At 34.0% G+C, this 24,300-nt stretch overlaps 6 protein-coding genes across 6 annotated transcripts; 1 reads left to right on the plus strand and 5 right to left on the minus strand.

Annotated features, from left to right (window-relative positions):
- Window positions 1-9,992: 9,992 nt before the first annotated feature.
- LOC135797440 (uncharacterized) lies at window positions 9,993-11,121 on the minus strand. Its single transcript, XM_065309805.1, has 2 exons — window positions 10,920-11,121; window positions 9,993-10,858 (listed from the first exon to the last, which is right to left on the minus strand). The coding sequence occupies exons 1-2, from the start codon at window positions 10,981-10,983 to the stop codon at window positions 9,993-9,995; spliced, it is 930 nt and encodes a 309-aa protein (XP_065165877.1). The 5' UTR covers window positions 10,984-11,121.
- A 590-nt stretch (window positions 11,122-11,711) lies between these two features.
- LOC135797777 (uncharacterized) lies at window positions 11,712-12,468 on the minus strand. The gene is made up of 4 exons (XM_065310296.1): window positions 12,308-12,468; window positions 12,079-12,249; window positions 11,857-12,012; window positions 11,712-11,796 (listed from the first exon to the last, which is right to left on the minus strand). The coding sequence occupies exons 1-4, from the start codon at window positions 12,342-12,344 to the stop codon at window positions 11,750-11,752; spliced, it is 411 nt and encodes a 136-aa protein (XP_065166368.1). The 5' UTR covers window positions 12,345-12,468; the 3' UTR covers window positions 11,712-11,749.
- Window positions 12,469-12,500: 32 nt separating this feature from the next.
- PNKP (Polynucleotide kinase 3'-phosphatase) lies at window positions 12,501-15,014 on the plus strand. Its single transcript, XM_065310297.1, has 2 exons — window positions 12,501-14,085; window positions 14,191-15,014. The coding sequence occupies exon 1, from the start codon at window positions 12,622-12,624 to the stop codon at window positions 14,077-14,079; it is 1,458 nt and encodes a 485-aa protein (XP_065166369.1). The 5' UTR covers window positions 12,501-12,621; the 3' UTR covers window positions 14,080-14,085; window positions 14,191-15,014.
- Window positions 14,116-15,087, minus strand: LOC135797776 (uncharacterized). Its single transcript, XM_065310295.1, has 4 exons — window positions 14,955-15,087; window positions 14,541-14,714; window positions 14,310-14,465; window positions 14,116-14,240 (listed from the first exon to the last, which is right to left on the minus strand). Exons 1-4 carry the CDS (start codon window positions 14,989-14,991, stop codon window positions 14,194-14,196), a joined length of 414 nt encoding a protein of 137 aa, XP_065166367.1. The 5' UTR covers window positions 14,992-15,087; the 3' UTR covers window positions 14,116-14,193.
- A 1,146-nt stretch (window positions 15,088-16,233) lies between these two features.
- Window positions 16,234-18,692, minus strand: LOC135797835 (ras-related protein Rab-32-like). The gene is made up of 7 exons (XM_065310381.1): window positions 18,236-18,692; window positions 17,974-18,175; window positions 17,733-17,914; window positions 16,913-17,662; window positions 16,670-16,840; window positions 16,446-16,601; window positions 16,234-16,382 (listed from the first exon to the last, which is right to left on the minus strand). Exons 1-4 carry the CDS (start codon window positions 18,572-18,574, stop codon window positions 17,393-17,395), a joined length of 993 nt encoding a protein of 330 aa, XP_065166453.1. The 5' UTR covers window positions 18,575-18,692; the 3' UTR covers window positions 16,234-16,382; window positions 16,446-16,601; window positions 16,670-16,840; window positions 16,913-17,392.
- A 1,476-nt stretch (window positions 18,693-20,168) lies between these two features.
- LOC135797837 (alpha/beta hydrolase domain-containing protein 17B) lies at window positions 20,169-24,216 on the minus strand. Its single transcript, XM_065310382.1, has 3 exons — window positions 23,067-24,216; window positions 22,873-23,005; window positions 20,169-21,514 (listed from the first exon to the last, which is right to left on the minus strand). The coding sequence occupies exons 1-3, from the start codon at window positions 23,708-23,710 to the stop codon at window positions 21,431-21,433; spliced, it is 861 nt and encodes a 286-aa protein (XP_065166454.1). The 5' UTR covers window positions 23,711-24,216; the 3' UTR covers window positions 20,169-21,430.
- Window positions 24,217-24,300: the final 84 nt, after the last annotated feature.

Raw genomic sequence — 24,300 nt, forward strand, 5'->3', positions numbered from 1 at the left:
TATAACTCTAATATTATTAATAAAATTTATTAATATTACTCTTTTATTGTTAATAAATAAATATTCAAAAAATGATAAAATTAACCAAGTAGTTCCCGAGATATTCGCATTTAAACTTTAAAATTTCCAAAACCAAATACTAGTACCCCTTAACTATTAAATTTTTCGCCGATTGCAGCTGCAGTTTTGACCTGATTCCTCAAAACCAAACATCGAATTTATAAAATACTGCTGCATTTTGAAAACAAACCGAAACCTCCTCGCCGATTATGCAAGTACCTACTTACTTAGTGTAAATAGTTTATTTTATCTAATTTGCGTTTATGCCAGGCTGGAAATTGCACAAATCACAAATATCGCAAATGGCACTCTGCACGCGTACGAACGCAGGCGAAGCATGTGAATGGGGTTTATTGCCGGCTGTAATTCAACGTTGTTTCCTATTTTCTATTCGCACCGCGCGGAATTTCGTTCTTTGTGTCGTCGCAGCCCGATAACATCGCCGTTCGCGATTTTTCCATCGTCACGCATAAACTACGCAAATATTCGAATAAATATTATCATTCACGCAGCACATAACCTACAAAACCTATAATCTACCATACCAGGTAATATATTAAATCCTATATATTTTATTTTGATACTAAATTGCCCTTGAATCTTGCATCGTTGATATATTTAGAAACTTTCGCACTTGAATTCGAATTTCTCGCCGTGCACGCATGTTTATTGGTTCAGACTCGCGTGTTAATTATTAATTAGTCGACGAGCGTGTGCTCTTCGCGCACGATTTACAACTATTTTCGTGCGTCGTGTTTACGCATTTCACTCATTTTCATCGAAATTATCACTCCATCTCCGGCGCGTTGTGTTATAAATGAGTGTGGCGCGGCTTTGAAGTCATGCCACGATAGAAATCTTTCTTTTTCTTTTCTTAAAGAACACAAAGGACCATTTGGTGTCTCAAAGTTGAAATGTTGTGACTAGCCTAACAAGAGTTTTGTTATGTCGAACGATGGTGATTGACGAATTGATTTCATGATTTCACCCCTTGACAGTGATTGAAATCTTGTCACAACCCAAAAAAAAACGAGAAAAATATGCTTTCAACCCTTATCTTTTAACAGGGCTTATATTTTCCTCTCGGGGAGATTGTGATATCGTACAAATGAGACCAATTTGTCTTCGTTTGATGATAAAAATGCCCTGCGGACATCCACGACGAGAACCACCCTTTAATTATAATATCTTTGTGCATCTACGAGTACATTGTCACATCACAGATTGATTAATGAGTTCGGTTTTGTTCTGTTCTGTTCTCTTCCCGGAGATTTTTATTTTGTGTGTGTTTTTGCACTGTGCGAGTGTTAAATTGTAGAGCGCTGCACGCTGATTGCAGGAGGCAGGAGGCTCGTTTAATTTAATTACTTCTTTCGGCTATAATTTCCAGCGTGGCGCTCACAGCTTGAATATCTAATCGTTCTTCAGGCGTCTTAGACGCGTTAGAAGCGCATAAAAACTGCGGAACGGAGGAATTCCAGCGGAAGGTTGAGGAGATTGAAAGCGAAGAAGCACGCTAGAGTAACGAGCGAATCGATAAAGTAACAAAAGTTTTGCGAAAAATCAAAGATTTGTATCTTTTGAGCTCGTTTGCAATGCAAATGTAATCTGCAATCAGATTTGATTCAATTGGGGATTTATGGATGTATAAATAGGAATTTATTACTGGAAAGTGGGAAAAATTTATGAAATTATGGTCGGAGTTTGTAAATCTTAGGAATTATTACAAAATTTTAATTATTTTATCTCAAATTTTCATTTTTTGATGACTCAACGTTAGTTATCGTTAGATTTAATGATAAAATAATTTTTATAACGAAATTTGTTGGTTTTCTTAATATTTTGATGAAAAAACTACATAAAAATGATAAAATTCTGATAAAAATAGCCAAAAATTAAAATAAAAACCTTAATTTTAGTTTTAAGCAGATTTTCGATCTACAAATTTAAAAATAAATTTAAAAATAAATTTAAAATAACGCATTTTTTATGCTTTTATACTATAAATTTACAAAACAATAAAATTTTGTCTAAAAATGTCAAAATTTTAACAAAAAAGACAAAAAATAAAAAATAAAATTTTAAAGATTCGCAATTTTAAATTTAACCCAAAGTCTTCTAATTTCCCCAAGCATATTTCTAAGTAATTTAAAAAAATAAATAAATAAATAACTTATTTACATGCCTTATCAACAAAAAGCAATGCCTTAAGAGATAATATAATGCCTAAAAGTGAAATTACAGCTAAATTTCGTAAAACCACAGCTATCCAGCTATAAATTTAATCTTTTGTCATTGAATTTGAATTTATGCAATCCGGAAAGTAAAAGCAAAACAAAGCATCAACTCTCGAGAATCGCTTGCATGTGTGCAGTTGGTAGCCGGATGATATTTAATCGCACTGCAAGCAACTCTGCGCTTTACCGCTCGGCGCAATAAATAAAACACAACTCTACTCACTACTACCGAGTACGCACGCATGCACGCACGCAACTTTCCAAAACGTTTAAAATAATTACAATCAAATGTTGTTACACTAGTTACACCAGTAACACCAGTAAAACAAGTATGTGTAACACCAAAGATGCACACGTTGCATCTTAAATCGTAAAGCATCATAATTAATAGACCAATGAATAATTAAACACAAAAAATATTTTTAAATTTTTTATTCATTTATTTAATGATTTGATGATTAGGAATGCAATAAAACACCCTAGAGTGTTTAATTATACACGTGTGTTTATTTATGAAGGCAATTTGATCTCATTAAACGTTTAAACGCCTCGAAATTGATTTGAAATCCAAACCACAGATAACACTTTATTTCTATTTTTAATCCGGTTAGGTTTTCGTGTAATTTGAATTAATTGTCAACTGGATACAAACGTGTAGGTATATTAAAAGTCGAAACCTTTTCGGAAATCACTACCGATTGGAATCTTCACCCTCAATCCTCAACTTCACTCCCCTAATAATACTGACAGAGAGTATTTAGACCAGTGATTATTTCCCTCGGCAGAAAAGTGCAATCTGCACTTCCAGGCCCAACAATTCGGAACGAAACCAAAGGGGAGATATGCTGCACATCTACACGTGTAGAGACATTCCGGAAACAATGTGTTAAGCAGCCGTTAAATGGAAAGCAACTCCGAAGAAAGAAATATCACGCATTCAGACAATACGAGTACAACACGCGCAGAGAGAGCAATTTTTCCGTCAGCAGGTTTTCGACCGGCGCGACATCCCCCGACGTCGGGGATATCTCGATATAGGCTTAATTAAATTTTACGGCCGCGGTGGATGACGTGCCCACATATAATTTAAAAGGGTCGTAGTGGTAGATGTATTAGTGGCTTTGTTCGGAAGTAAAACACAAAAACACAATGCGATTTATTGGAATATTATTTAACCGCGACGTGTGGGTGTACGGCTGGAAGAATGGTCACTTAAAATATATATGATGATGATGATGATAACATCATATAATGTATTTTCGAGCGGCGTCAATAAAAATAGATCACTTTCCGAGAAACAAACTTGCGCGAGGTTTTATTCATAGAAATCACGAGACGACTCTTATGAGCTTGTGAACGAGCGCGAGGTCTGAGCTCACGTGGATGTGAATTATGTGGCGGGTTGCAGGCGGGATGCATTCGGACGTATTCAGAGAAGTCTCAAAGTCGTTCAATGAGACAGTCAGCGGAGTCTAGCCAAATATTCGAAGTGGTATTACCAGTAAAGTTTTTAAAGTTTTTGAAGCGGGAATTTACAAATGGTTTATTGGAGTTTCCGCAAGTTTTATGGCTCATGATCATGATTATGATGATTATGTTGATGAAATTTGAGAGAATATGTTTGTTTTTCACTTACTAAATTAAGAAATGAGAAAAAAATTATACGACTTTAATAATTTTTGAATTATTAGTTAATAACCAATTATATAATCAGCATTTGCTAATAATTTGCTATAAATTTATCTCCATAATTAGATATTTAAATATTTTTAATAAACTTTTAAAAGTGGATACCTAATTTGCGAATGATTTATTGGACTTTCCGCACGTTTAACTTTAACTTTAAAATTCACTAGAAAAAATACGTTTTTCTATTCCGACGTAAGCAAACGAAAAAATACTACGCGACGTCAATACTGCATTAATTATTCATAAATCACAAGTTAAACAATCACATTTGCATAAAAATTGTTACTTTACAAAGTACCAGCTTTTGCTCACGTCTTCGTCCTCGTAGTTTTTAGTAAAAATGTAATTAATTAAAAGTTTTGGTCCATTTTATCAATAAAATATGCAATTTTATTTAAAAGAAATTAAAAAAATGCTAATAATGCACTTTAGCGCCACCTAGAATTCAATTATGTAACTATAACTATGATTGAATCACCATTTAAACTACAATCCCTCATTTTACACCCTTTAAATAATAATTTTTGATATTTTAATAATTATTCTGCTAATCGAGATGAAGCTAAACCAAAAAAATCATAGATCATCAAAATCTGTCCAGGCGTTCTTGAGTTATAAATGATGTAACTAACACAACTTTGTTTTATGATTTTTTAAGGTCAATTTTAATGTTCGAGAAAATAATATCTTAAAAATTAAGAAAATATTCAATTTTTTTTGTAAACATTTTAATTGTTTTTAGAAAAAATGCATTCGAATTATTTTTGTGCTTTTTAGAAGTAAATTTTCCTAAACGAGTACCTATTATACCAATAATCCATTGTACTTTTCTCAAATATGGCAACTCTCCATCGATAATAAAATTCAATCGAAATTATTTGCGTAAAAATTTATGTCATCAAAATATTCCGCAGCTTATCGGTCAAAAAACTTCCACTCAATTAGCGTCAACAACACAAAACTATCCAAATACTCGTAATGCAATTAGCAACAACTTAAATCCGCAATTTTGCAAAAAAATATGCACGCAACATGCAAAACTTTCAATTTGCGATATCCAACGATATCCAATTACGAATTCATCAGAAAAGAAAGAAAAGAACGCCGTAGTGATCCGTGGTGATGATGATTCACATTGTTATGCAAATTGAACGTCAAACGTACGCGCAGGCTGTTGATACTGTTGATCCAGTTAGCGATTCGCAAATAGCGTACGTGAGGAAAGTCGCGCAACCGCCGTTGCGATGCGGCCGGCCGCATGCGATGCATGGGTCGTATATCAAAGTGTAGTGTCGTTCGTCGTTGATTATGCAATTCGCGTGCGTTTGCGCGATTCACTACAATATGCGGGAGCAACGACCACGTCGCAGCGTTAAATTCAATGTCATTATCATTATCGTATTATTGGCCATTTCGTTATTGAATCACACCTACACAAACAGGAAAATTGAAAAATTATTGATTCACGTATTAAACGACGTGTTCGGGATTTATATCGCAAGTCAAACAGAGGGTATTTTTCAAAGAAAATTTAAAAACATTAATTATTAGATTAAAAATCAAAATTTTGCAAATGAAATGTAATCTTATCAATTAAACACCTAAAAAGTGGTTTTTAAGTCATGTTCGGTGCTTATACCGCAAGTCAAAGCATTGGCAATATTTCCACAAGCAATTTTAGAAGATAAAAATAAATTGAAAAGAATAATTATAAGAATAGATTGATAAAATTATTGGAAAAATAAAATATCTGCTCTTAAATCAATCATTTGTCAATCATTCATCAATTACGACCTAAAGTTTAAGTTTTATGCCTTAAACTATCAAAATGTGTGCATAACACGTTACTTTACTTACTATAACATACCAAGACATTGTAAAAGTCATGTTCGGTACTAATACCGCAACTCAAAGCATTGGCAATATTCCCCAAGTCAATTCTAACCAAAAAATTAATAATTACGAAAAATACTTTAAGAAAAAAACCTCAAAAGGATCAATAATAATTTAGTAAATATCAATAAAACCCTTAATATCAATGTTTTCACCTATGTTCGGTACTTATACTGCAACTCAAAGCATTGTCCAATGCAATTTTTCACCATAAAAATGGTAATATAACCAAAATACCTCCAGATTTCATCCCACAAGTACATCTAACGCATCTAAACTCTAAAATCTCTCGTGGGACATGCGTGCGGGCCGTGCGCGAGCGTGTGAGGAAGAAAGTCGATCTAATTATATCCGCCGTGGGCTAAATACCTGTGCGCTGTCATTGGAGATGCGCGCTAACAAAAACATCGCCGCATGCGGCACTCTTTACGCTTTCATAATTTACTCAACGCCACCATTGATCGTCGATAAATCAAAGCGTGGCGTTGTTGCTGCCTGCGTCCCGAATACTTTCTTTTTCTTTTTCCCATTGGATTATTATTGATAAGGCCCTCCAATACACCAATAGCAAGTGCACTGCTGATTCATTCCCGATCTGTACACACTGCCCAACTGCGCGGTGTTCGATTTCTAGCCCCATGTAAGTCGCGCGCGCGTCTATTTATTCAATTTTTCGAATTCATGGCGACGCCTCCACAATAGATGTTGCACTTGCAGAGACGACAATGCTCAATAAAGCATGCCATGTCCCAGACGCAGCCCTTGTACTTGTACGTACACATCGTGTAAACGATCTTCTTCTCTTCTCTTTTTCTTTTTCTTATTCCTTCTCTTCTTCTTTTACTTCGCCTGATTCCTCGGCTAATGTTGTCACCAATCTTCGTGTCAATCTGACTCGTTAGGGCGCGAGTCGCGCATAAAAAATATTTACAACGATCGCTTTATGATTTATCACCGTTATTGGCTGGAAGCCGGGAATGTTTTACGATCAGGCGCGCGGAGTCAATGACGATATGTTTCTAGATATTCGTATGTACAAGTAGATACTTAAATGCGCAGGGAACGCGTCGTTAAAAATCTCGACGACAGCGATGTGATATTTAATTGATATCTTTAACTTTTATTACTTATCAGTATTTGACCAATGACCAAATGAATAAATGACTAAATGACCACCCTGTATGTGGTGTGTTTAATAGTACTAGATACAATGTTGCTGCTATTTAAGATAATATTTGAGTTTCCGTTTCAGCTTCTAATATTGAACAGTTGTAAGAGTAAGTAGTAAACATTACGTCAATCTGTCAAGTTTTAAGGAGAAAATCTACTTAAGTGTGCCAAAAATATATAAAATAATAATAGAAAATTAAAACTTCATTTTTTTGAGTATCAATTTTTTTTTGGTCATTTTCACCGTTTTCTATTAGAAAATTCGTGATATTTTGATGAAAAATTATTTTTTCGGAATTTTATCAATAATTCATCAATCATTTCTCAATAATTCATCAATAATCATCGTCAAAATCACAATTTGCATATAATTTGTTACTAGAATAATAATAATAAAGAATCGAAGAAAATAAATTGCTTTTTAACCAATTTTTTTCAATTTAAAAAAAAATTCGGCAAAAAACGCGTATTTTTCTATTTTTGCGTTTTTTCAAACAAAAACAAGAAAATTATTAGTCTTAAAATAATAAGACAATAATATTTATCAGAGACAAAAGATAATTTATGTTTTAGACCATTTTGGAGTTTATTCAACAATTTTATAAAATAATTTTCAATGTTTTTTAAAATTACTTGCTTAAAAAACACATTTTGCGATTTTTTTGCAAAAACCCATCAATTATAACCGAAAAAAAAAACAAAAAAATCGAATTCTAACGAAAAAAACTAGCAAAAAATGCAATAAAACATTTTTTCCAAACCTATTAATTTCACTCTGAAATGTTTTGATAAGTGTGTTGCATTAGCACTGAATAAAAAAACAAACTTTCCCCTTTCCCCGCGCGTCACAGCGTATTTTCCAAATAAATCTCTCGCCCGTTGCACGCTTCATAATTAATCTCCTCCCGACATTGTTTTCCTAGCCACCACTACGATAATTTAGCGACACTTTTCTTTCATCTCTCGACGATTTTCTATGTTTTTTTTGTTTTGCTCGGCGAGAGGAATGCCGACACATATTTCAGACGCGCCCAAACAATAAGGGTTTGTCTGTCGGATGGTCCGCTCCGGCGAGATTAGTTAAGAGGTTTCCCGAGTTTACACCGTTTACACCCTTCGAAGCCGACGCCGCCAGCAGGGGGCACGCTCGTAAAATTTAACTACCTTAAAATAGACAAACAAAGAAATTCACTTTTCACAACACCCAACAAGATAAAACCATTCAGCGTGTAGCCGAACAGAAAACACGCATTAAAGGCGCCTCAAACGCACGCTGCAATCATAAATTCGACAATTATCAGCGTGTATTGCGTGTTTTCCGCTAGTTTATTACAGCCACCAAACAAGAAAATGAAATTGTAATGTGGGTTGCGTCAATCGCACGACGCAATTACTTAATACGTGGATAATACGACGATAAACTGATACGATTGCACAAGTCGCATGTAAATACCCGATTAAATCGTCGAATTGGCCCCAGAGTGGTACTACCACACCACTCTCGGGTGATACTAATAAGACATAACCTAGTTTGAAGATGTTTATTGCGTGCGCATTAATGCGAGGGCATCACTAATAAAGTGGCTCATAAATACGCTCGATTTATGTGATATTTATGATTAGATAGTGGAGGAAAGTCAGACGGACATAAAGCATTGGACAATGGCCGCAACAATGGGTTTTTATTTGGTAAGGCGAGTGGTGTTTTGTTACATATGGAAATTAATATTTCGAGGGGGGTGCACTTTCGATTTATGCCGTAAAAGTGCATCGTAAAATGTTGTAATGTTGTGGTCGATGGTCACACACATTGATTTTGATAGTGTGACAGTGGGTTTTGGAGATGTATCAACTAAATAAATGCAATAAAAGTCAAGTCATAAACTTAGGTTTATCTCGGGCTATTTATTGTTAATGTTGTGTTGTTACTTTGTATGGATATGAGGCTTCCGATATTATTGGAGATTTATGAATTATGAATGAAAATATTTGATTGATAAGTATTATAAGTTGTAGTAGTGAAGAGTTTAGAGAGAGAATATTATTAGTACGGGTCTGTTTAGTTTTTTAGTTGATTGAGTTTAGTCTAGGAGGCTAGAGAGGTCACTAAATGAGTATTTTAGCAAAATCTAGTCTGATCATAGGCAACTAGTTGTACTTTTCTTTCAAGTTTTGCTATAAAATAATTAGTTTTTAAACGATTTTAGGAGATTTCTAGCATTATTTCGGTTAGTTTTGTGATAGCACTTGAACAAACAATTGTTTTGGTTAGATTTTATGACATACGTGTAAAAGTTTTTCAAGGAAATGATGAAAAACCGTTTTGTTTTCCACGACGTGCTTTTGGAAATTCCAAATATGTTCAAAACTCAAAACATGTGATAAAATTACATAAACAAGTTACTTCTACTTATTTACTTGATACCCGGAAAACTAAAACCACTCTTTTAATTAATAATACAATTTTTCCAAACTTTTTTTAGACTCATTCTAAAAAAGCATAATTTTAATTTAACTTGCAACTTTTGTTTTACTGTTATACCAATTTATACATAATATTCTTAAGTTAAAGTACCGCAAAATTTATTTTTTGTTGTTTTGCTTAAATATTATATGACTTTTTAGAATTGGCACGTATTAATTTACCTAGAAATACGCGACAAGTAAATATTTACTCTTTTCGACTATTCGTTTTGCTAATTGCAAATTTAAAAGCGTCTTACCTAATGTTTATCCAATAATGAATTTGAAAAACACATTGTAAATTACAAAGCCAAGGCTGTTTGCTTAGAATATAAACAAACCACACTTAAATAGTTGTTAGTTGTTTTACCATGTTTTGTATTATCATATTTATATTATTAATTCGTTTATTGCGTGCAGACATTTTAGAATACATAAATTACTTCACTGTTTTTCTTTTATTTTTAACCAGTGTTGATGTCAACGCCCTGATTGTGCCACTGCGTTTGCTATAGCTGTACTTCCTGAACCTGGCCTTCCGCCATACCCACCTCCGAAACCACCGCCTTGACTAACACTATGCGCGCTTGCTGAAGAAGAGGAACCAGAAAGCCCACCATTGTTAAAATTTTGTGTGTTTGCTGTCGCGCTAGATTCTGAATTACCACTTCCGGATGCTGAACCAAAAGCACCACCCTTCCCACCTCCACTGCCAAAACCTGGGCCGGCAGGGTATCCATTATTACCACCATGTCCACCCCCAAAACCTCCTCCAAAACCACCGCCTTGACCGCCTCCATAACCACCTCCCTGACCTTTACCGCCGCCATATCCACCTCCTTGACCTTTACCACCGCCGAACCCACCTCCATAACCACCTCCGCCTCCTTGTCCTCCTCCATATCCACCGCCGCCTCCTTGACCACCTCCTCCTCCTCCACCACCTCCACCGCCGCCGCCGCCGCCTCCTCCACCTCCTCCAAAACCACCGCCGTATCCACCTCCATATCCTCCTCCAACTCCATTACCACCTCCATTTACTCCACCAGGATATCCATGATTATGTCCATGATGAGGGCGATGATTATGCCCTGTATTACCACCTCCATAACCATTACCATAACCAGCTCCGGTTACAGTTGCTGAACTACCACTGAATCCTCCTCCAACACTTCCAATACTACTAACACCTTGGCCTTGACCATAACCAGCAGTATATGCACCAGTTAATCCCGAATATTTACCACCAGCATCACCTTTCCTGGCTGCAGCTCTACTAGACCTCACATATTCATCAAGATCATCACCATCAACAAAAACTATCGGTGTATCATCATCTATATCATCTATAAAGTAAAATATTCAACATTTTCTTAAATTTTTTAATAAAAACACAAAAATACTTACAATCAACAGGAATCGCTGCTGATAAACTCAAAAATCCAACCAACACTACCCAAAAACACTTCATTTTAAATTTATTACTATCCACAATGGATATTCTTCAATGTTCACGTCTAAAATGGCGGTCAACATTGAACCTCATCGAATTTATATGTACATCCGCGCGATTTTTTTGGTGCGCTTACCACAACCACAACATTTGTCGTTAACATAACGACCATCGTCCATTCCAATGTTTAATTAACATCTGTGACACGCAGATCTAGACATTTCGTACTAAGGATATTACGTGTGTTTATCCAATGAGTCATCAAATCATAATTTGATCATCACCTGAGCGGTGTAAAAACACTTTAAAGACACCTCGACGCACGCGATTGTAAGTTTTGCGAGTACATTAAAATCGTATTAATATTAGGGATTTACGCTTTGATTTAATATGTGACGCAGTTTAATTGCAAATCTTTGTTCAAATTTGTTTTATAACCGACGCTTACAAAAAGTGAGGTTATACCAGTTCAAATTTTCATGTTTTTCAATTTTGTGATTATACATCAATCACGGCAGTGTGCATGTTGAATTATACATCAAATTAAAGAGAAATTAATTGCTTAATACCTGGTAGTAGTTACAGTTGTGTCTTCAAGGAATAACTGCATGATAAGTTGAATTAAACCTCAAGACGTCACGGCACTAAAAACTCGACGGTTACATATTGTAAGAAGATGCAACCCAACATACACCAAACAAACAACAACAAACAAAAACAAAGAAACAAAGTTAATAAACCGAGTGTTACAAATTGCAACTGTTCAAAACTAGTTTTTATTAGTTTAGTCTCTGATTACGAGCTCTCTTTCTTTATTTAATACATCATCCACTAAAACAAATATAAAAACAATGTATAAACAACAAATATGTATATTTTATGTATACTTACATTTGTTGTTTACACGATTCAAAACACTATCAACAACGCCATCAAAAGCAATTTTTCCGTCCTTGTTTGGGACATTTCTGCGCATTATTTGTTGTGCGTCAGCCAAAATGTTTCTAAAGTACTCATTATAGTAGTTTCCAGTGGAATTTACAACATCTAAACAAAATAATTACATTTTATGGTATAAAATTTGTTATTACAAGATGAATTATTAAAACTTACTTTCTTTAACGTCGTCTGGAACAAATTGATCAATTGGAACAGCATTTAAAAAGAAATTTATCTTTAATTCCAATAAATCAGTAACTTTTGAAGATATGTCGTTAATTTTTGCCTGTGTGGCTTCATTAATGCTGGGAATACTTCGAGAATCAACCAGGATACCATAATTTACTAAAAATATAAGATATTTAGTATTAAATTAGTTAAAATTTGTGTTTAATTAACTTACAGGCCAAAATGGCAGTTAAAAATGCAAATAAAGACATGAAAACACCGTTTTCACTAGTTTAAACAGTCAAATACTAACATATTTCACTTGGTGAATTGAAATCTATCGTTGTAGTTTATTTAGGTATTTGCAAAAATATTTGTTTACGTATTTACAACACATTCTTCATTATTTTACTTCGAAATCGTACATTTACCTCCATCTATTGGTGATTTATGAACTATAACTTATTTTAACCTTATTGAATTTTTATTTGTTTTTAACAATAAAAACCTTCAAAATTATTAAACCAAAAGGTCATAAATCATAAGATAATGCCGTATTATCTTTGCAGTGACACTGAAGAGCATCCAATAACAAAATCATCTGTAAAACTACAAGATACAACTGTTACTTTGAATGAGAAACAAAACACCGTCAACTTACACACATCCAACACTCCAATATTATTTAATGGATATAGTTTATGCCCAAACTCAAACTATCAATTAAAAGAAGAAGATATTATCACAATTGATAAAATGGCTTACCGAGTATCATCCACATCAGCATCTAAAAGGTTCAAAGTAGACACATCAAAGAAGATCACATCATTCTTCAATATCACAACAAATTCAAACAATCAGATTGATAGTCCTTTTAAAAAGATCACGGGTCAATGGGAAGACTTCAAAGATCATCTTGTGTTTACTCCCAATGATGATGAGAGGAGTTACACAAAGGTAGCTGCTTTTGACATGGATGGAACACTGATCAAACCAAAAAGTGGTAAGAAATTCGCTGAGAATCCTAGTGATTGGATGATTTTATACAAAAACATTCCAAAAATCCTCTTGGATTACTACAACCAAAGTTATAAACTTGTTATATTTAGTAATCAATCACCCCTGGGTAGTGACACATCAAAACGAGGAGAATTCAAACAAAAGATTGAAGATATATTGAATGAAATCAAACTTCCGATGCATGTTTTCCTAGCCACACAGAAAAATCTAATGCGAAAGCCTTGTACAGGCATGTGGGAAGCTATGACAGAAAGAAACACCCAAGAAATTGATAAATCTGAGTGTTTTTATGTTGGTGATGCAGCAGGACGGCCTAAACGAGGTAATATTCCCAAGGATCATTCATTTGCTGATTTATTCTTTGCTAAAAACCTAAAAATAAAGTTTTATACACCTGAAGAGATCTTCCAGAACACAAAATGTACTAATACAGATGTAAAAATCTTGTATGAACCTAAAATAACTTGTAAACAAACAAATTTTGCTCTGAGTCAAAAACCAGAAGTGATTTTAATGGTGGGATCGCCAGCATCAGGTAAAAGTTCATTTTGCAAGCAGAATCTGCTCCCAAGTGGTTATATTCATGTAAACAGGGATAATTTAGGTTCATGGCAGAAGTGTATTCAATTAGTGAGAGATTCCCTGAAGAATAACAAGCGTGTTGTTGTGGATAACACGAATAAAGATAAAGAATCACGATTGAGGTTCATAGAAGTAGCGAAGAGCTTCAAAGTACCTTGTAGATGTTTTCACATGAAGGTGGAGAAAAGCAGAGCGATGCATAATAATAAATTTCGTGAGTTGACCAAAGAGGAACATGTGAATGTTACGGATATTATTATACATTCGTTTTATAAGGGGTTTCAAGAGCCGAGTGTTGAGGAAGGGTTTGATGAGATTGTTGAGTTGAAATGTGTGCCGGAGTTTGGGGATAATGAGTATAAGAATAAGGAGTTGTATGAGATGTATTTGTTGGAAAAGCCATGAATTAAAGTATGGATAATTAAATGTTATTGAAGAGTATTAATGCTTGAACTAGATATTTATTTAAGTATAAAACTTTAAGTAATAAAGTGTGATATTTGGTGGTTTTTTCAGGTTTTATTGTGGTTGACCTTTGTTTTCGATGGAATCGATGATGTTTTCAACTAAATAAATAGAAGGAAGAAAAAAGACAAGTTAATCAATGTATGGCTTAAAGGGAAAGAAATAATTACGGTGTTCTTCAGCGCTTCGTAGATATTCGCTCATGTTTTGGTCGAAAGTTTGTTTGCCGATTTGTGGGTTGACGTTGGCTCGCATTTGGCGGTAGACGTCGTACATGAGGTTCTTGATGAAGATGTAGAATTTCTCAGAGGTGACGAATGTTAAATCTGTTTATATAAATTCGGTTTTGTTTAATTGGAAGTGATTTTTATGTAGTTGTGGTTGTGTTTTTGTATCCTGACCTGTTTTGAAGTCTTCTGTAAACATGTTGTTGAATGCTGCGTCATTCATGAATGGCTGCATGTAGCCATAACCAAATACGTCGGTTACTTGATTGGCGATTCCACAGATTTGTTTCTCCATGGCGTCGTCAATGCCGGGGACTTTTTGGGCGTTGGTGGAAACTCCACCATTTACTTGAAATAAAAAAAAAACATGTTGTTTAATATATACCTACATGTATTTTTGATTGTTTTGATAAGTTTTTCACTGTTTTTTGTGTGAATTTTGTCATTTTTGTACAAATTAGCATTAATCTTTGACTAGATTATGCCCAAAGAGATTTTGAATCAATCTTAACCGTAAATGATTAAAAAATATTAAGAATATTAACAATAATTGTTATTTTAGTGCAAAGAAAGTGTGATTTTACTTACGTGCCAAGATGGCGGCGATCACAATAAACGGAGACATGTTTGGATGTTGTTTGAATGTTCTTTCGAGTATTCAGTAACTGATGTTTGTTGCATTGCTGTATTCTGGTATATATACTATTTTGCAAAGTGAGTAACACATGATTTGTGGCATTTTTCACATCACAAGTGAAAATTATAACGGAAAATGGCGGAAATGCAAAACAAACAAGTTCAAACAAATACTTCACTCATTGAATACTTAAAATGTAAACAACAGTGGCATTTATTCAATAAAAAATATAGTAATTATTTCTTAAAGTAGTTAAAATTACAATTTGTGATTTATTGTTGCTACAAATTATGTTAATGTGTTATTATTTTGTTATGGATATACTCCAACCGAACGAAAACAGGAATATAGATAATATTAATATAATTTTTTTGATAAAAGCAACAAGATAGCGAATTAAAATGTGATGGCGTGCGAATTTGTTAATTTTTGTGATTTAAAACCACTTGAACATCTTGGTACATTAGTACATGCAAAAATTTAACTGAAATTAAGCTGGATTAGTCGCAAAATTATTCGGATTTTGGGCTTTTGCCAAGGATATGTGAGATAGGAGCAATATGAGCAATATTATCAGATATATTACAGTCAAATTTCAAATGTTTTAATCAAAATTATACAATACTAATAAATATATGCAATTGGTCAATTGGCCAGCATTACAACATTCATGAGGGATCTTCAGTACAAATTGAGAAACAATTTCAAGGCAGCTTCAAGCACTAGCTAAACTCTAAAACGCAAGTTATGTAATATGTAATAAACTACTAAAAGAGATAAATACTAGATTATGGAAGAAAAATTAAACATGTATTGCAATAACTATTCTATACCACCATTTGCATTCTTGTAAATAACAATTTAAAAGCAATTTAGATTATTACACAGCAGAATACATTTACCTGAAGAGGGAGGCTTAGGAAAGAAGCTCTTCGAAAAGGACATCACGTTATACAAATGTATTTGTAAGGCGGGGTTATTCATATTAATATATTCATCAATATCAATTATAACATCAAATCATGTATCAATTTTTGTTTGTTTATTCATTGCACGTCTTTCTACATTTAATAAGTTCTGTTGTATGAAAAAAAAGTTAAAAATATAATATTAACTTAAGAAAATAAGTATTTATTGCAATAAATACAGAAATTCTATTTACATATTTATAAGAATGTAACTTAAGAGGTTTCTATTAACAACCATCAAAGGAAATAATCAAAAACAATATTCTTTGTAAAAACAATGCTTTATTAATGCTTGAACTAGATATTTATTTACATATTATAAGTAAGTGCGAAATTAAACCAATACGTCGTTATTAAATCTTCATTATTCATCAACATTCAGTTAATCGAGTGCCCCAATAATTGTTTCAACTAAAACAAGAAAAAAATAAGTTAATTGCAATTAATTGGGCGTTCATAATATCAAATAATTACGGGATTCTTCAGCGCCACGAAGGAATTCACTCATATTCTCATCGAAAACTGTTGTGCCAATTTGTGGGTTGACAGTAGCTCTCATCTGGCGGTAGACATCATACATCAAGTTCTTGATGAACAAATAGAATTTCTCTGAGGTAACAAGTGCCAAATCTAAATAAAAAATGTTTTAAAATTATAATTTCAAACCAAAACAAAAGTATTTAGCTATAATTTCATACCTGGTTTGAAATCTTCATCAAACATTCCCTTGAAGAGGTTATCATTCAATATTTGATTCATTGCAAATTCGAAAACATCAGTGACTTGATTGGCAACTCCACAGATTTGCTTCTCCATGGCATCATCAATTCCAGGGACTTTTTGTGCATTAGTCAAAATAGCTCCACTAACTGAAAGTTTAAAAATAAAAACAAGAAGAAGAAATATAATTTTTAATAAGCTTTTGTGTTGTTATAACTTACGAGCCAAGATGGCGGCGATCACAACAAATGGAGACATGTTTCAGTATTTTTTGAACGTTGTTCGAAGTATTCAGGAACTGATGTCTGTTTCCCTGCTGTATTTTGGTATATATAGCAGTTTTCGTGGTAATTAACCGTGATTTGTGACATTTTTCACTTCCTACTTAAAAATTACAACAGAAAATCGCCAAGAAAGAAACAAACAACTACTCCGATCGTAAAATTATAGAAAAGTAAACAAAACAAGTATATCTACCTATTATTTATTACCTGCTTCAAATTCAGCAAATAAATGTGTTTGCAACAACAACATTGATTTATTCTCCTCATAAATTATATTAAGTAAAACCTATTCATAAGTTATACTAAAACCTATCATTTTCATTTCTTGGATTATTAAAGAAACAAAAAACAAAATTTCCTTAAAATAAGGTTATGTGCCTTACCTAAGTTAACCTAAAAATCATAATAATTATTTTATTAAAGCATTGTTGTGCTTTCCTCATCATATAAATGATTCCTCCGACGAAAACTAATCTTAACATTACTCAGACACTTCTTTTTGTCCATCATCAAACCCAGAGAACTAAATCCTCCTTGCTCACTGAGAATACATTGCATTAAGAACACAAAAGCGTTCTTAATATTGAAATCATTCTTAGCTGAAGTGTCAAACCATGCCTGAATGCCTTGTTTCGAACAAAAATCGTCCAATTCACACATATCAAACGTAATATCCGGCGAATCACACTAAAAACATATAAAAATGTAAAAAATGCACAATATATTGTCAATCAATACAAAAAAACATAATTATTACCTTGCTAGCTATGAGTAAACAAGGAATTTGTCCTCTTTTCGCAAGTTTTGCTTTGGAATCAACACACTTCTTCAAGTTTTTAATAGATTCGAAACTTTTATCATCATTTATATCAAAAACAATAATGGCACCAATTGAATCAGAAACACATGTTGGTGAAACAATCGCATCACTAATATCACCTAAAAACAAAACAAAATTGTTTCAAATCAATCAAAATATATTTAAATGTGACTACTACCTGATATTTCAAACAAATGCAGGCAAAACTGTTTATTATTCTGAAACTTCATCAGTTTTGTCTCATAACCTGTACAATCCGCTATTCCTTCAAAATCAAAGGTTCCATGAACAAATCGTTGAATGATTGCTGACTTTCCAACTGATTTATCACCCATAATGAGAATTTTAATCTCAATTTCGTTTGATTTCATGTGTATGAACTAAAAATTAAATAAAAACACCATTATACATTGAAATAATGAAAAGTGAGGTTAACTTACAGATTTCAATTGTTTCAACATAGCAAATTTAACTTTTTTATCACTCTGAACCTTCTCTTTCAACTGCATGTTGGTAATACCATCAGATTGTGGTTTTAAATGCAAAACTCTTGCGAATTTATTGAGTGACACATCCCAATAACCTGGTTTTGACGCTTCAGACACATTATCATGTGATAAAGATTTCTTTAAATTGTTTTTGCGTTGAAATACATGTTTCCACCTTCTTCCAGAGTTGTTTTCCTGCTTTTCAGCTTCACATACATCCTCGGAACTTTCATCCTCTTCAATAGGTAGATAAGTTCCGTTTAACAAATCATAACTGCCTGACATTTCCATTTTCAACAACTTTTAACAACTTGTCGGTTACTTTAGCGAAGAAAACTTACTAATGAGAATGTTATTGTTCATTGGAATTTATAACCTGCGCATATTTAATCGAAACGCATGAATAAATCACACAATGACGAATTTTTTGATTAAAAATCGAAAGAAATGCGTGATTCAGTTTTCTAATCGCTTTGTCATGTTTTTATAAGGATGTACACCTGTAGGAGTGAATATATTCATAAGTTTTGCTGTTGTTGCTTTTGAAAACCGTCTATGTTCTCCAAAACAAACATTTTACAGATGATTTTACACAAAACTAGAAATTAAATCGGTTCACAACGCAATTATGTCCGAATAACTTGTGTTATCGATATGCATTCGTTTTGTATATCGATGTAACCAAATCCAACCTCAAAATTGTTGCGTTTAACTACATAACCTCATCTATGCAGTAATCTCTTTTCACTTCTAACAATAATTCTTGATCATTTTACATAGAAAGTAGAAAACAGACAAAATATTAGTAGAATAAATTGCAAAGTTACAGTTACAGTCGTTTAATTTGTTATATTCACTTGGTTTTATCAAAAAATTGTTTTTTAAATGTAAAATTACAGTATTTATAACCTAACCATAGAATTTCTTGTATATTGCACAAAAATAGAAAGAAAATCATTGTAACTTTTACAAAAATCAAAATTAAGAAAAATCTTTTGGTCAGGTTATAAAGTATACAATAGAATAGAAATCTTGAAAATTTCATCAAATTTCAAAGATTAGTTTAGAAGTTATAAGCTGTTTCCTTATAAAAATGTAATCCACGCACTTGAAATGCAATTATCTTGACTACTATCACTCCGTTTGAGTTCAAATTGATTGTGCTTATCAATAATTACAATATTTACAATCAAACAAAAGATTTTGTATACAAATTAAACAGGTTTTGTTTAAGCAACGAGTTAAACTGCCATAACTTTCCAATAACCTATAAATTTTGACATTTTCTTTCACCAGAACATAACCTGTACCATAATCTACCACTGACAGAAAATTCATACATTTTGATCCATCAAATTCGCTGTAATCTACAAAAATGTAACTTAATATGCGATTAACTAGAGAATTATCGCTCTGTTCGAGTTTATACTGATTGTGCTTATCTATTATTACAATATTTATAACCAAACAAAATATTTTGTGTCTAAACCAAACATGTTTTGTTTAAACAATGAAAAATCGACAAAAATCAATAATTTGGTAGAAAAACAGCCATAACTTCTACATAACCTTAAATTTTTGACATTTTCTTTCATCAGGACATAACCTGTACCATAATCAACCACAGACAGAAATTTCATACATTTTGGTCCATAAACTCCACCGCAATCAACAAAAATTCCAACATTTTCGATAAAATCCAAGTGAATACAACCGATTAAGTTATATATCAATATCAATTCACAAATGCTTGGCTTGAGAAACATCCTCCATTCTCACAACTCGCACGTATTTATCCGTTGTCTATCTAAAATCCTTACGTGCTAGAACCTTAAGTTTAAAATGTATGTAATATGTATATTATATGCATTATAAAACAACCTAATAAAGTCCTCGTCTTCGTATAATTACACTTACATCATATTCATATATAATCCATAATTTAAATATTAAGCTATCGTTATTACAAGATGTTTACAAGATAATTGTGTTAAGATTCTCAGTGTTCGATGCAGAATCGAATTTATTTCCCACCGGCTTCGAGGGCTTTACATTGAATCGAAAACATAATCACAAATCACAATCGATCAAAGGTATCTTGGGACGTAGAGAACACAAAATATTAACAAAAAAAGAATAAAATTCGTGCATCGCTAACTGATAATTAAGTATATGTGGAGTTCGAAGTTGAAAACCAAATGAAGGGGGCAGTCATTTCTCGCCAAACATTCCTTGAGCAATATGTTTTAAATCTTAGATACGGTAGAAACAGCTTACACCGACAACAAACTTATGTGAACATGAACACACTTAGATAGCTTCGAGTTACATCCGCTTCCAATCTCTTGTTTCATTCCGGCTGGTTGATCGATTTGCTTGCTTTGATTGCACAAAAAAAATGAAAAGAATTTTCTGCGATTCAAGGAGAATCGCGCAAGAATGAGATCATGATATAATTCATATAATTCATTGTTGCAAAACTGGTTAGAAGGGTGTGATTAATATTGATATTAGCACGCGTCTCACTGCAATATTGCCTCACTTTTCGGAGAAAGATTGTCACTAGTCATGTGAATGACCAATATATTGATCAAGCATAGAACCGCTTGGTTTTAATTTATCATTTAAAGTGAATTAAAATTATTATTGTTGACTCGAGCGTCAATTGTGTTTTTTTTTTAAGTATTTAGGTATTTCTTTTCTTTTCTCTGGTTTTGTTTATTTGTTAATTTATTTACGTTTGAGTGTGTATTTTGTGTGTGTGTGGGTGGTTCGCTAGCAGGTGGTTTCCAGAATGGGGCACCGGCACGCACTCACGCACGTTGAAATGCTGGTTGGGGCGCCGCCGCTGCCGCCGCCGTTGCATACGGGCAGTGAGCGCGTCTTCGGCGCGGTCTTGAGCTGCGCTCGAGGTGAGCTGCGCGCTGAGGCGGAGCGTGGGCGTTCGGGTAGGTGCAGCGGGGATTGAAGGGCGGGCTCCGGGCGCTCGGGGGCGGCGGCGGCCGGGCCCACCGGCTTGGGCTAGAAGAGCTTCTCGGCCGCTGCGGGTGAGTCTGATGCGCCGGATGCAGCGCCTAGGCTCGCTGTGCATTCGTCTGATGCGCTTAGACCTCCGCCGCCGCCAGCGCCGCCGCCGACCAGCTGATGTCAGTTGACCAGCTCCACGTTCACGAACTTCTTCAGTCTGTCCAAGTAGGCCGGGTAGAGTTCCACGTCGTTATGACCTGCGCCCTATAAAAAATAATCAGAAAATGTTAATATTTATATATTTTTGTTATTAAACAAAAACGGGAAGAGATATAATAATAATTCTTTCAGCAAAGTATTCAGTATTAAATTCTGTGTTTATAAAGTTAAATTTGTATGAATTGAATAATTATTTACAAAGTTACAGACAAAAAAGTTGAATATACTTTGATAACAAGTAAAAAACAACTTATTTTACTCATTACTCATTAAATAACAACAATAATAGCATAATTTTCTCAGAATATATGCAGAATTTGATACAGAATCAAAATATGAAAGAATTTTTAGTCTAACTTGAATAGTTTTTGAATTATCAACAAAAAATCATCAAAAACATTACTTTCATATGTATTTTTTGTTATTGCATAAAAACAATAACAGATACAATAATAATTCTTGCATCAGCTAATTCTGTATGAAATTATACACTTAAAATGTAAAATTTATGCAAATCGACTGATTATTTACAAAGTTACAGACGAAAAAGTGGAATATACTTTAAAAACAAGTAAAAACAACTTATTTTGTTTATAACTCATTAAATAACAAAGATAAAAGGTTAATTTTCTCAGAATATATGCAGAATTAGATACAGAATTAAAATATGAAAGAATTTTTAGTCTAACTTGAATAGTTTTTGAATCATCAACGAAAAACCATCAAAAACATTACTTTTACCTGCACTTTTTATTATTGCGTAAAAGCAATAAGAGATACAATAATAATTCTTTCATCCGCTAATTCTGTACGAAATTATACACTTAAAATGTAAATTTTATACAAATCGGCTGATTATTTACAAAGTTACAGACAAAAAAGTTGAATATACTGTAAAAACAAGTAAAAAACAACTTATTTTGTTTATAACTCATGAAATAACAATGTTATAAACATAATTTTCTCAAAGTATATGTACAATTAAATAAAGAATCAAATTATGAAAGAATATTAAGTTAAATTCAAATAATTTTTGAATTATCCAAAAAATCATAATAAAAAGTAATACATTCTTTTATACTTTAGGTGATTGCATAGAAACGATAAGAGATACAATAATAATTCTTTCACCAGCTAATTCCGCATGAAATTATACATTCAAAATGCAAAATTTATACCAATCGCATGATTATTTACAAAGTTACAAACAAAAAACCTCAATTTTACCATAAAATTAAGTAAAATTCACCTTATTTTGTTTATAACTAAATAAATAAACAAACTACAAACATAATTCTCTCAGAATAGATGTAAAACATCACTCTGAATAAAATTATGAAAGAATTTTCACTGTAACTAATATAGTTTTTGAGTTATCAACCAAAAACTAAATTTTTACTTACTTCGACCCATAATGGTTCCACAGCTTTCGGACACCTCTCAAAGATGGTCCTCCCATGTGTAAAGTCTATAATCTCATCCTCAGTACCATGAATCAACAGTGTGGGAGAAGTTACTTTGGGAACTTTATCAATACTGCAACAAATCCATCAACAATCAATCAAATTGTACAATCAAAAATAACCAATCAACTTACCTAGGAAAGGCATCAAAGAACCACGTCCGTTTCGTGTTTGGAAACGCAACTCGCATGCCGGACATCAACGGCGAGTGTAGAATGACAGCACCGACTTCGTACCGCGACGCCAGGTCAACTGTAGGCACCGTTCCGATACTCTGCCCGTAGAGGATGATATTCTCCGGGCTGATTCCATACCTGGTGCGTAATGCTTGCCAAGCAGCTTCAATATCAGCGTAGAGATTCTTCTCCGACGGCTTGCCTGCACTTTGTCCGTAACCGGAGTAATCATACGCGAAGACATTGCAGTTGATACTAGAGCCTAGATTAAGGTAAAAGGTGCTCATCTGCCCCAGGTCGACAGCGTTGCCGTGCGAGAAGAGGATTGTGAAACGTGCTGTGCTGCTGCAGCGGACGAAGACGCACGCGATTTTATTACCGCGCTGCGTGCGCGTGTAGAAACCCTCGACGTTTTCTTTATCGTGGTCGGAGAATTGCCATTCAGCACGCGCTGTTAACTCCACGGAGTATTTGCCGTTGACTTCGGCGATGAAGTTGTAGGTGGGTTCGGGTGGCAGGAAGGCCAACTTGGCGGCGATGCGGCTCGGGCATGGTGGGCAGCACAGCAGGCAGCAGAGTTCGCTGAAGCTCAGCCCGTTCATGGTTGCGGGAAAGTTGGGCGCAAAACCGCCCTTTGATTTATTATCGCCGAGAGAAAACTATCTTGACACCGCCATCTTGCACCTGCGGATGCGGGAAATGCTGTCTTTGCCCACCCGCGAGTCGCTATACACACCCGTTCTTGCTGACGGCGGAGTGCTGGGCGCGCATTTAATTTACTCGATGACGATCACGATCGCGATGCGCTAATTCACACTCTCAGCACCTCCAACTTGCCTTTGCTTTGCTTCGTTTGCTCGTTTTCGTTTACTTGGTTTACTTTCGGCTTGCACAATGAATCAGCCCGCGGTGCGCATGCGCACCACCCGCACGACTTTGCACGATCAACATGTATTCAAAAACAACATTTTCATCAGACAGCTGCTTTGTTTCAGCAGCGTGTCTGATAAGCGCAGACAGCAGATAAGATAAATCAGATGATAATATTAGAATAACCTATTTTTTCTGTACGACACAAAGTACAAACCAAAATAAACATTTTGACAGCGTTGATATTCTCGTGAATATTCGAAACTGTTCGAGATTCTCAAGGTTATTGCGCAGCGACATCTAACGGGATGTAATCTGCACT

The sequence above is a fragment of the Atheta coriaria genome, unplaced genomic scaffold, assembly GCF_025399875.1.
Source record: "Atheta coriaria isolate IRGN ID8LTWV9N9 unplaced genomic scaffold, Caltech_Dcor_3.1 hic_scaffold_8_pilon, whole genome shotgun sequence".
In the NCBI taxonomy this organism is placed as follows: domain Eukaryota; kingdom Metazoa; phylum Arthropoda; class Insecta; order Coleoptera; family Staphylinidae; genus Dalotia; species Dalotia coriaria.